The sequence below is a fragment of the Choloepus didactylus genome, chromosome 20, assembly GCF_015220235.1.
Source record: "Choloepus didactylus isolate mChoDid1 chromosome 20, mChoDid1.pri, whole genome shotgun sequence".
NCBI lineage: Eukaryota > Metazoa > Chordata > Mammalia > Pilosa > Megalonychidae > Choloepus > Choloepus didactylus.
Genome location: NC_051326.1, coordinates 17,184,591 through 17,198,059, shown reverse-complemented (window position 1 = coordinate 17,198,059; position 13,469 = coordinate 17,184,591). Strand labels below are relative to the sequence as shown.

The 13,469-nt window shown below is 34.6% G+C and overlaps 1 protein-coding gene and 1 pseudogene across 3 annotated transcripts in view; one reads left to right on the top strand and one right to left on the bottom strand.

Annotated features, from left to right (window-relative positions):
* Window positions 1-2,728: 2,728 nt before the first annotated feature.
* Window positions 2,729-13,469, bottom strand: part of PPP1CB (protein phosphatase 1 catalytic subunit beta) — a 61,883-nt gene continuing 51,142 nt past the window's right edge. For all 3 annotated transcript variants that reach the window (XM_037812577.1, XM_037812576.1, XM_037812578.1), the window contains 3 exons: window positions 9,189-9,340; window positions 6,503-6,637; window positions 2,729-4,521 (listed from right to left, as the gene is read on the bottom strand). In XM_037812577.1, coding sequence (XP_037668505.1) covers window positions 4,417-4,521; window positions 6,503-6,637; window positions 9,189-9,340 — 392 coding nt within the window. In that variant the 3' untranslated portion in view covers window positions 2,729-4,416. The remainder of the gene's footprint in view (window positions 4,522-6,502; window positions 6,638-9,188; window positions 9,341-13,469) is intronic.
* LOC119516304 lies at window positions 10,834-11,401 on the top strand (annotated as a pseudogene).

Genomic DNA, 13,469 nt, shown 5'->3' with positions numbered 1-13,469 from the left:
TACCAACTAAGGATCATAGTTTTCATACTGAAGCTATTTAATTTGGCAGTATAGACCCAGTCCAATTTTCTCTTGAGGCTATTCCAGCATTTTTGTCTTAAGAAACAAAAGCAGTTAGGTTAGGATGAAGGAAAACTGGAACCATATTATTTTTGGCAAATTTCTCCAGAAGGTCAAGGTGCAAAATAGTAGTATGAATATTCATTTTGGAAACTCACTTGCCATTTACTAAACAAGTTATTTGTGTGCCAGGCACCACTCTAGGAAGTGGAGATAAATCAGTGAAGAAAAACAAAACAAAACAAAACTCTGTCCATTTAAGCTTATATTCTAGCCACATACAATTAGACTGATCTAGGCCTAATGCCTTTTGTTTCCAAATTAACAAAATTTTGAACAACAACCAGCACACCAATGGATCTGTGGAAGGAGTAATTTAATCTTTTAAAAACAGCAAAGATCAAAACTTGCAGTAATCTGTAAGTGACCATACCCAAAGAGTTTAGGGAACTCACTTTAGGCCTCCCATTCAGAACAGGCTTTACAGTATAGTAACAAAGATTTTGATGTAGATCTTTGATATGACTGATCAAATTTAACTTCAGCAGTTACTAGGCTCTAGATAGAGATGGGCTACAAAATCTGAGCTAATTATCCCAGGAGACAAGGATTTGTGTTTCTAAAACTTCTTGTTGAAGTCACACACCACACAACAGCTATACATGCTTTAGACCTTGGGTCTCACACAAGTTTTTCTGAGGTAATTAAGTAGTTTATGAATTTTTAATTTGATACATTGAGTAGTTTCAGGGATTCTACCAAATACAAGCTTTCTTACATGATTCCACTGCCTATACCCTGCCTTCTCAGGAATCCTTATTAAAATAAGCACAAGGGACACAACATTCGTGTTTACCCAAGTCTAGTAAACTTGTTACATAAAAGACTCTTCTGGACTATTTCCTTTCTGTTCTACTATATTTGGTCTTTGTAACTTTGTCAGTATCAGTGTTTCAGTGTATGATAGACCATAAATTAGTTTGTCTTTCAATAAACGTATACAATAATATATGATCATTCCAGATATTTAGCTGTGATGTCACATATTGCTTGCTGGGAAAGAATTTTGGCCTGTAGAAGCTATTGAACTATTCAGGTTCAGCAGCTGCAAAAATGAACACACATTTTACTTGGCCAGGCTTGCGAGACACCCTCCAGGGATAGCTTTTTGCATGTGGTATCAGAAACGAAAGAGAAATCTATAACCTCAGGCAGTTAGTTCTCAATCTCTCTCTTTCTGTCTCTCTCACACATACATTCACTTGTGATTTTCCACCCTATAGATACCCAAAACATTTTGGATTACACGTAAGATATAACCATATTAAGCTGGCTACAATCCCAAAGAGGAAAGAAGCAAAGGTTTATGGCCACTTTTATAAAAGTAAGGTTTAATAAAATACTGGCAACCTAGATGAGAAAGAAAGTAAATTACAAAGAGAAATTAAACTTATGGTATAAGCTTAATATACAGACAATGTAGGAGGTGGTAGCTGAAGGAAACAAGCTTTGACATTTGTTCTTTTTTAATCACAGAACTTGTTTAGAAATTCTAGCATTCAAGTATATAAGTAAAATCCTATTTTAACAGATCAAAGTGTTACACTGTGTATGTTTCACTTCTGTTGAAGAAACTTTGTAAAGCGAATTAATGTAAAAAAAATTCCGCGCCCATTCAGATGTGGCCATGAGATAGAGAAAGTGGCAACAGGGCAGGGGGGCAACAGCAAAGTCAGCCTGACCATCTTCCTTCTCTAAAAACATTTTTAGCAAGGTATATACTTCCCCCTTAACAGTCTGACTTACTTCAGATTAATCACCTTTTAAGCTTCTACTTGCTGGAATTTTTCAGTTTTAAAATATAACTTCAGGAGTGTTTAAGTATTCTTTGCAATAAAGGGACACAGCAATGTGGACGGGGGTAGTTGGCCAGGCTAGGGTACATGAAGACTCAAAATTCTGCATAAACTTAGCTTGCTGATGTGATTCCAATCTGTCTCTGGGTAAAATTAAAACAATGACTGCTAATGCAAAGAGTCCACTGAATTTGATTCTTTCCATTCAAGAACAAAAGTTAACAATAATCATGCTTCATGATCCATGTGATTGATGTATCACATCACAGAAACCTAGTGTGTTTAATGACTTTGAATGTCATGACATTTGGGTTACAGATTTGCATTTGTAAAAGTCTGCATTTAGAAAATCATTACATTGAAAAAGGTGGAGGGGAAGCACAATATAAAATTAGTGACATAGGAATTACAGGATATTTTTCTACTAAGAAATTAATAACTATTTCTTCATACTCCATCTGGACTTGGAGAATTATTACAAAACTCACTCCACAGGATCTCAGACTAATTAGACTGACTACCCTTTCCCCAGCCTAAGGTTTATTTTCTAGACCTACTTCAATGAATACTAAATGAATTTCACGTCTAAAATTCCATTAAAATTGCTCTACTTACATTCTAAGTAGAAAGATATTCAAATTACACCAGATAAAACCCTTTGTGACCTAACCCAGTACATCATACAGTTCATGAATACTTTCAGAAAACAATCAGTTCAATGTACTTCCAAGGACATAATAGCCATTTGAATAAAATGTGTTCTTAAATGTCGCGACGTAATGAGCAAAAAAGAATAAAATAACCAGTCAGGCTTCATATCAATTAGACAACTTTTACTAAATGAGAAAACTACATTTAAAATGTGCTTTAAACAAAATGGAATTAGAAAAAAAGATGTATGCATTTTAAAGAACTTTGCACTGTGCTGAAAATCAAATACCTCTTGCAGTAATACAACGCGCCAATTCATAAAATGTTAACAGAATTCTCAATTTAACATTTTCAAAGACAGTATTAAGGTCAAGAATTTCACATCTATGGTAGTACATATAGAAGGGCATTATAAATCTGATGTCCATCCTTACGAAGCTTACAAATTTGACAATGCTCAATAAAAGCTTTTAGAATCACAACCAATAGTGTCACATCCAAAGAACCACAAGTCTATGTCCTGTAAGTTCCCCTTCTAAAATCTTTATGTTGACTTTTCTATTCCTTGCCATTTGTTAATACTAACCCTTAAAAAAAAGAGAACAGGAAAAGAAAGGCTGGAATCAGCTCTTGATCATGTACAGAAATTATTGCTACTATAGTTCACTACAAAGCATGTCTATACAATATCATGTGAACTTTGATCATGAAAAATCAGAAGAATAAAAATCTTTAGTGACATAAGCCTTACAATCAATTGTATAAAACATCCACATGGCCATATTAGACAGTTTAAGCACCCAATATCCATAGCTGACAAAATGCCCCACTGACCAGCATTCATTTAAATACATCCTTATAGAGGGGGACAAAAAGAGATAGTGTTAGCTTTCCAAGGCTGGTCAAAAAAGGATTCTCATGTTCTGTTGATCTAAAAACAAACAATAACAACAACAAAGAAAAAAAACCTCAAAAAAACAAAACCAATGTAGGTGAGGGTGTTACCAGACAGTTAAGCATGCCGAAAGATGTTTCGTGCGAATTAAAACCTAAAGCCAAGGTACCACATAATCACATTACCAACTAGTTGGGTAATACTATATGAGCCTTATCTGAAAGTTAAATGAAATGCTACTGCACAATAGAGCATCAATAAGTTAAAAACTATAGTGCACAAATCTAAATCAATGGCAATTTCTGTATAAAGCAAAATATTCACTATCAAAGTGTAAAGTTTTGGGGACAGTTTGCAAATTTTTTTAAACTGTCAATCTCTAGAATTCATTTTTAACGTAATGAGGTGTAAATTTTATTACTGAGAGCAAATAGGAACATAAGTAGATAAGGAAGGGAAAAAAAGAGTCAGTGAATGTCTGTAAAGCCCTGCCCACATTTCACTTTAAAAAATGTTTAGGGAAAAAAACCTAAAAAAGTATTTGCCATTATTCTAGCAAAAAACAAAACAAGCCCCAAATAAACAACCAAGCAACACTAAAACCACATTACACAGATGGATCATCATGCTTTCATCTGGTTTAACTATCACATCTAGTTTAACTGGGATGCTTTTCAATTTTAAAAACTGTGATACGTGAAGACGCAACTTTAATGGATAATTTTGAATTTGGATTTAACTTTGTTGAATATTATAACAGAGTATACTTATTACAATACAGTGTAGCACATCTTTCTATTAGAAAAAAATTTAAGATCCTTTACCCGTCTCCTTAAGTTACAGGTGTGACATCATAAAGGGTGTCAAATGGCTGGATGGTTTTACAGTGCACACTTATATATTATGAAGTATGTCCTTAACAAATCTGATGGTTTCTTTACAGAGTTCCTTTCTTCACCTTTTCTTCGGTGGATTAGCTGTCCGAGGTGGAGTAACAGGACGCCCAGAATTCAGTCCACCATACTGGTACTTAGCTTTCTTTTCAGATGGCTTCAATATCTTAAAGTAAATAATTTATTAACAATGTTATTCTTTCAAGTGCAATAAGTCACATAACAGATTTCCAGGATCTTAAGAAAATGATTGTTACAATAGTTTTTCAATATATGGCATTGCAAAAGTGTACTAAAATGCAGGACAAAGTGGCAAAGTTCCACAAACATTTCTCAGATTTACAGTGTGCAAATGTTTAAACATCCCAATACCATTATTCTACTTGTCCTTGCATTCATATTCGATAACAAAAGCTTGAGTACACTTAACTCTATCAACTACCCGATCCTTAGATTTAAATAATTTTGTTTTCAATCTAGTGTATAGTGAGGAATAGAACTCTGGTTTACGAGTAAAAACTTTGCTTTCTAATCATAACCTTGGCACTACTTATTTTGTGGAGTAATCTTCAGTAAGTCACACACTCTTGAAACCCTACTTTTTCATGTAAATAGATGGTTAAAAAACTTTGACATAACTTACATAGCATTAAGGTTTACCCATCAAAAGTGTATAAGCCAATGGTTTTTTAGTGTATTTACAGAGTTGTACAACCTCTACCATAATCTTATTTTAGCCCTCACCTAACCACAAGGCCCTCAACCCCAGGAAACCACTAATCTTTCTTTTTCTACTGATTTGCCTCTTCTGGACATACCATATAAACAGAACCATACAATATGTGTTTTTTTATGACTGGTTTTGCTTAGCATGTTTCTGAGGTTCATCTAAGTTGTAGCAGGTATCAGTACGTCATTTCTTTTAATTGCCAGATAACAGGTTATTGTATGGATATACCATATTTTGTTAATTCATTCATCAGTTGATAGACATTTGGGTTGTTTCCACTTTGGGGCTATTAAAAATAATGCTGCTATGAACTGACGTACGAGTTTTTACATGGACACGTTTTCATTTCTCTTGGGCAGATATCTAGGAGCAGAACTGCTGTGTCATATGCTAACTCTGGGTTTAATTTCAGGGGAACTACCAAACTGTTTTCCCAAAGGGTCTACACCGTTTTACATTCCTGCCACCAATATCTCTACATCCTCGCCAACATTTGTTATTACCTGACTTTATGACAGTCATTCTTTAAAGATTTTAACAGATCTTTAACCTAACATTTTCGACAGAAGAGGAAGTTTTATGATTTTACAGAGAAAATGTAGAAAGAGATTTATGAAGTATTTCCTAAAAAACTTCAGAGCATCATGGTGCCTCAGTAAAAATAATTCCAACTCCCACTATGTCAACTGTCAAAGAATATGGCTTGGTCACGTCAACCATGTGCCATTCAGTTATACTAGTGGCTGGAAATGGTATAATATGATAAAGTGAAAGGGGGATGGGGAAAGCCTCTCTACATTTAAAAAGAGAACTATAATCGTGTACATTTGTCAAGGACATAAAATAACTGCAGAAACAAAGTTCTGAAATGGTTTTAGTTAGTAAACAAAAATGATGTGTAAGCAGCACATTAAAGCTAGAGCTGGCCTCTTTTATATAATTTTTCCCATGTTTTTAAGTAAGTATGTTAAGATTACATATAAACTTTGTTCTTAGGTAAACAGTCTACTTTATTCTCATCTGAGTTTATAATTTAATTCTCTTTCTCCCCATTGTCTGTCTCACCCATTCACTCTACAAAGAAAACAAAACCCTAAGTTATTCATCGTATTCATACTTTTAGTAGGTAAGCCACTATTCAATGGGTCATACAAGAATTTAACAATTTAAACATCTGAATGAAGGATAAACTGATATAACTTAAGTTCCCTTAAGCCCTCATATTTGACATATTCCAAAAAGCTGGAACATTTGTAACTGAAAACAGAAATCTCTAGTAAGTATATGAACAATAATTGCTTCTGAATAAAATCTATTTACTTGCTTGAGGAAAGATCACAAATCTAAAAGAAAAATTATTTTGACAAAAGTTCTAAATTAGATTTAGAACTGTTACAAAACATTATTTATGTCATACCTGAAATGAGCACATCAAAGTTTCATCCACACTCATCATTCCACCAGCATTATCAAATTCACCACAGTAATTTGGGGCTGAAAATAGGGTTACCAATTGTCGCTTAGCAAAAAATTCATACCCATCTTCAACTACCTGTCAAAGGAAATGTTAAAAGAAAAACACACTGTAACTTATTTATAGGTTACTTTCATCCATCCATTAATTAATCCATTAATTATGTGACAAAGACCTAAAAGAATACCTATTTTGTTTTTGAAATGGTGATTTTTATTTTTAAACCTTGCTAGAATATTATAATTGTCTGCCTTTTCTATAATGGCAAGAATTTAGATCAAATAAAATAAATTATTACTAAAAGGTTTGAAAATCACACCATTTCCAAGACTCCCTACAGGACAGAAACAAAATATTATAATAGGTATAAAGTTTACAGGGAGGTGGGCCACAAATAGCTACTTCTTTGAAGGTGGCATTATAATCCAACCGCAGAATCCTTAATTCAATGAACAGAAACCAATGAAAGAGATTCTTTGCCACGAACATTTTCTCTTCCTCTGTAATCTAATTTTCTATTACTATTACATAGCTACAGACCAAAAACATTACTAAGTTTAGCTTAATTTACAGACTACAATCCTTAAAACTAGATCCTATATAGACTGAATTTTTATAGATGTAATTATTTTCCTTTTTGATTTACCATCATTTCCAGAATCCGTTATCAATTCTTCCGTGACTTATATTTCTCAGATCTATAAATCTGAGACGTAGCTAATATGTAAACATTTTATATTTATTTACAGTAGGCAAGATGACTTTTTAAAGTCTGTTTTAGGCATCCTATGTTGAACAAAATTCTCCTACAATACTTGCTAATACAAGGAAGAGCCTTCAAAATCATCTAATTTTCCTATAACTCCTACCTCAATATCTGCTCAATAGCTGCTTCTGTTATAATCACCACATGTCACAATTTAGATACTAAACTTTTCTGTTAGACTGAGGTTTTATCTACCCCACCTCGGCACAGTGCTTGGCACTAAGTACATTTTTCTCTGTTTGCTCATTCACTCATTCATTTATTAAATGAACAATTTTTTAAGGAAATATTCACAGAGTGTGTTTTTTTCTACTGTAAGTCTGTTAAATTTTAGAGGTAACATTTTTAAAAATAAGCAGAATAGGACTTTGGAGGTTTCTGAGAAAAAACGACTATACAAACTAAGGAATTTCAGCTACCTCTTTTAAAAAAACCAAGTTTTGAAAAGACCAATGAATGAGGATATAGCTGAAGAAACTGATATCAGCAAGTATTTCAGTTAGGAAATTTGGGAACTCTGCCATGTTATCTCTTAAAAACAATGCTTATGAATTAAAAGACAATTTTGCTAAAAACAAAGGATTTGGGAACATGACTTCAACTAAACCACAAAGGAAATCCTGCTAAGAAGAGACATGAGATATATACAACATGTGCAACTAATGAGAAGTCAGTCCTGCTTGTTTACCATACAGGGTCACACAAACAGATAAGACACAGTCAAGTGTCATGTCATTTCTCCAGTAAAGCCCTGAAGAAAAAGGAAGTATCGTAGAACAGTATATTCTTAATTTATTTTCCTTTAACAAAGAAACATCAAGAAATCTAATATATACATTGTATTATATTTACCAATTTCAAATCTTTTTAGTGGCTCAAATTAACTTATGTTTTTAAACGCCTTTCATTATCAATGTACTTCATAACAACTGCTTTACAGAGCATGGGGACTTGGTATTTTGAAGAATTGTTAAAACTTCTGTTTATTCATTAATTTATTCAATAGTGAGTGAGTGCATGCTACAATATCTCATTAACTGTACAAAACAAAAGATATTCAAAGATGAACAAATCACAATCAGTTCTCTCCTTAAAGAGCACACAATCTTGTTAGTCACAAAAGAGGACACTTGAATAAATATCTGAACTGTATATACATATATTTAAAATGAAAATTTTCAAAGTACAAAAAATGTAGATAGAGTTCAATAAACTTCCACTTACTCATGACCCTGATTCAATAATTACTAGGATTCTGCTATATTTGTTTCATTTATCCTCTCACTCCTTATTTTATTATGAGGGGATGTATTTTAAAGCAAATCCTAGACATAATTAACTTCCACATACTTGAGTATGCATTTCTGAAAATACAGGGACATTCTTCTTACATAACACTATTATCACAGCTAAAACAATTTACAATGACTCCTTGAGACCCAATACCCAGTTACTCAAATCTCCCCAACTATTTAAAAACTGTCATTTTATAAAATGTGGTTTGTTCTTACCAAATCCAAACAAAACTCATACAGTTCATCTGATTGTTATCCATACAGTATATTTAAAGACCAATCAAAATTGGACCTAACATTGTCTAGAAAATTTCAGAAAAGCACTGAAAAAATTGCAATGTACTGCAAAAAGATATATTCTTCAGAAAAATTTCCTCTTACAGGGTGAGGAAAAGTTAAATCACTCGATTGTTTACTGTCAGATCCAGGTACTGGCTCTGCCTCTCCTACTTACTTTGCACACAGTGTTCAGCTTTCTCAGATCTCATTTTCCTCAAAAATAAAATGAGAAGACTTGTATGAAGATGTTAACAGATATTAAAATATCCAAGAGTTTCATATATCATACCTGATGAGCACGACAAATCAAGTCCAAATCGTGACGATTCAAAAATTTACTGACAACATCAGCTCCAAAAGTGAAGGAAACACCACGATCATTTTCTCCCCAGCCTTGCACATCTTTATCTGGGTCAGACCATAGCAAATCACAGAGCAAACCTTCAACGAATAAAAATATAGCAACAAAAAACAAAACAAAACAAAATCTGTAAGCTAAAGTATATCCTTATTACATTTCAATTCTCCTGTTCTCTTACCCTTTAATAAATCGGTAACAGCCACTTGCCCACCAGGATCCCACTGTTTTATATATATATATATATACATATACATATACACACATACACACGCACACACACACAATTACCTGGCCTCTTAAGGCAGCGCTTTTCAATCCTTTTCACATAAAAGAAATATCTGTATGGCTCAATCCAAGCACAACGAGGTACGTGGAAAAGGCTGTTCCTCTTTTGTGTTTAGTTTCTGAAATAATTTCCTGAACAGTCTATCTTTTCTCTATAGATCTACACTGTCTTGTTTCTGGGTTCTGTAGTTTACTCCAACAGTCTACTTTATCTAATTCTTAGCCAATAGCACACTGTCTTAAACACTGGAGCCCACCCCCCCACCCCCAAATAAAGTCTTAAATCAAAAGATGAGTTTTAAGCAACTTAAAAATACAAGCTATAGATCTCAAGACACCAAAAATAGGCGTCGTCTGGTTCCCATAGCTGGACAACTCTTAAATCTTATTCATTAGCCTGGTGAACCATTCCTTTTTCAGAGATACAGATAACACCCCAAAATATTCTGATAGCCTTGTTTTTAACTGTTGTGGCTTGCTGAATCAAAGCAGCTAAATTTGGTACAAGTTCAATGTCATTTCTTCTTTCAAGAATTAACTCATTCATCTGGGCTTCACATACTGAACAAGCAATGCCTGCCCTTATCTGAACCCTGCAGATATATTTTCCCCAAAGAAATTTCCAACTTCAATAAGACCCATTCTACTGAAAAACAGAAATGGGGAAGTGAGTATACACAGACCTCATCTTGTAACAAAAGCCTAGTGTCACATCCTTGATAATGTTCTATACGTGACTACACACAGTGCAAATAGTAGCCAGTTTCTACTTCACTATTTGTTGACCCGAAGCTTCTTTTTCTTTCCAAGGACACAGCCTTCTACATTGGTGTGATTGAAGTCCCAACACACAGCTCTCTGAGGCCCTTCACAATAACCATGAATCCCTTCAGCAAAATGTTGACATTTTCTGGCATGTTGACAGTCTGGTTGCTGAGAACAGTCTTTAGCAAAAAAGCCACTAGCAAGAAACACTTTTTTTTAGCAAGAAACACTTTTTTTAGTGTTTATAGCAAAATCATGAATAAAATACAGAGTTCTCATTCACCGCTCTATTAATAACACCTTGAACTGGTATGATACTGGTATGATACATTTGTTACAACTGATGAAAGCACACTTTTACAACTGTACTATTAACTATAGTACATAGTTTAACTTACGGTTCACTATTTGTGTTGTGCAGTTCCATGGATTTTTAAAAATTTTTATTCTGCTGATATCTGATGAGTTCTTGTGAGGTTTTGGTCTCTTCCTAGGCTGGTGCTCAACAAGAAAAAGGCTATCTATGTTCAGTTCAAAGCCCAATGAGGAAAAGGCAGAGGAATCTGAGCCTGGAATTTCTCAGGCTCTTCTTGAGCTCGAGATGAACTCAGACCTAAAGGCTCTGTTAAGGGAGCTGAATATAACAGCAGCCAAGGAAATTGAAGTTGGTGGTGGTCGGAAAGCTATTATAATCTTTGTTCTAGTTCCTGAACTGAAGTCTTCCCAGAAAATCCAAGTCCAGCTAGTATTTGAATTGGAGAAAAAGTTCAGTGGAAAGCACACTGTCTTTACTGCTCAGAGAATTCTGCCTAAGCCAACTCGAAAAAAGCCATACAAAAAATAAGCAAAAGTGTCCCAGGAGCTGTATTCTGACAGCTGTGCGTGATGCAATCCTTCAAGACTCGGAATTCTCAGTGAAACTGTGGGCAAGAGAATCCATGTAAAACTGGATGGCAGCCAGCTTATAAAGGTTCATTTGGACAAAGCACAGCAGAACAATGTAGAACACAAGGCTGAAACTTTTTTCTGGTACGTGTAAGAAGCTCACTGGCAAGGATGTTAATTTTGAATTTCCAGAGTTTCAACTGTAAGCAAAATTACTAAATAAAATATTCCCAGTAAAAAAAATATTATTCTAGTAATACATATATATCCTAAAATTTCCCCTTTTAATCACATTCAAATATATAATTCAGTGCTGTTAATTATGTTCACAATGTTGTGCTATCACCGCCACCATTCATGACCAAAACTTTTCTATCATCTCAAACAGAAACTACATTTTAAGCCTTTACTCCCCATTCCCTACCGCCACTCCATCCCCTGGAAACCTATATTCTAGATTCTGACTCTATGTGTTTGCTTATTCTAATTATTCCTTATCAGTGAGATCATACAATATTTATCCTTTAATATTGGGCTTATTTCACACAACATGATGTCTTTAAGGTTCATCCATGCTGTCACATTTATCAGAACTCCATCCCTTTTCAGGGACAAAAGATATTCCATATGTAAATATACCACACTTCGTTTATCTATTCATCGTTTTTGGCAATTATGAATAATACTGCTATAAACATCAATACAGAGAGTTTGAAGACAGCCTAAGGGAGGACAAATGCCCCAATAGCAACTGAGAATGACATTTTGAAGAGGAGATGCGGCCTAGAAAGGAACGTCCTGGGAGAAAGCCATTTTGAAACCAGCAACTCTGGAGCAAATGCCAACCACGTGCCTTCCCAGCTAACAGAGGTTTTCTGGACACCACTGGCCATCCTCCAGTGAAGGTACCTGATTGTTGATGACTTACTTGAACACTTTATGGCCTTAAGATGGTAACATTGTAACCAAATAAACCCCCTTTTAAAAGCCAATCCTTCTCAAAAAGGTAAAGAGGCAGCCAACTCAATGGGAAAAAATTTTTGGAAACCATGTATCTGACAAAAGACTGATATCTTGCATATATAAAGAAATCCTACAACTCAATGACAATAGTACAGACAGCCCAATTATAAAATGGGCAAAAGATATGAAAAGACAGTTCTCTGAAGAGGAAATACAAATGGCCAAGAAACACATGAAAAAATGTTCAGCTTCACTAGCCATCAGAGAGATGCAAATTAAAACCACAATGAGATACCATCTAACACCGGTTAGAATGGCTGCCATTAAACAAACAGGAAACTACAAATGCTGGAGGGGATGTGGAGAAATTGGAACTCTTATTCATTGTTGGTGGGACTGTATAATGGTTCAGCCACTCTGGAAGTCAGTCTGGCAGTTCCTTAGAAAACTAGATATAGAGCTACCATTCGATCCAGCGATTGCACTTCTCGGTATATACCCGGAAGATCGGAAAGCAGTGACACGAACAGATATCTGCACGCCAATGTTCATAGCAGCATTATTCACAATTGCCAAGAGATGGAAACAACCCAAATGTCCTTCAACAGATGAGTGGATAAATAAAATGTGGTATATACACACGATGGAATACTACGCGGCAGTAAGAAGGAACGATCTGGTGAAACATATGACAACATGGATGAACCTTGAAGACATAATGCTGAGCGAAATAAGCCAGGCACAAAAAGAGAAATATTATATGCTACCACTAATGTGAACTTTGAAAAATGTAAAACAAATGGTTTATAATGTAGAATGTAGGGGAACTAGCAGTAGAGAGCAATTAAGGAAGGGGGAACAATAATCCAAGAAGAACAGATAAGCTATTTAATGTTCTGGGGATGCCCAGAAATGACTATGGTCTGTTAATTTCTGATGGATATAGTAGGAACAAGTTCACAGAAATGTTGCTATATTATGTAACTTTCTTGGGGTAAAGTAGGAACATGTTGGAAGTTAAGCAGTTATCTTAGGTTAGTAGTCTTTTTCTTACTCCCTTGTTATGGTCTCTTTGAAATGTTCTTTTATTGTATGTTTGTTTTCTTTTTAACTTTTTTTTTCATACAGTTGATTTAAAAAAGAAGGGAAAGTTAAAAAAAAAAAAGAAAAGAAAAAAAAGAAAAACAAGGGAAAAAAAAAGATGTAGTGCCCCCTTGAGGAGCCTGTGGAGAATGCAGGGGTATTCGCCTACCCCACCTCCATGGTTGCTAACATGACCACAGACATAGGGGACTGGTGGTTTGATGGGTT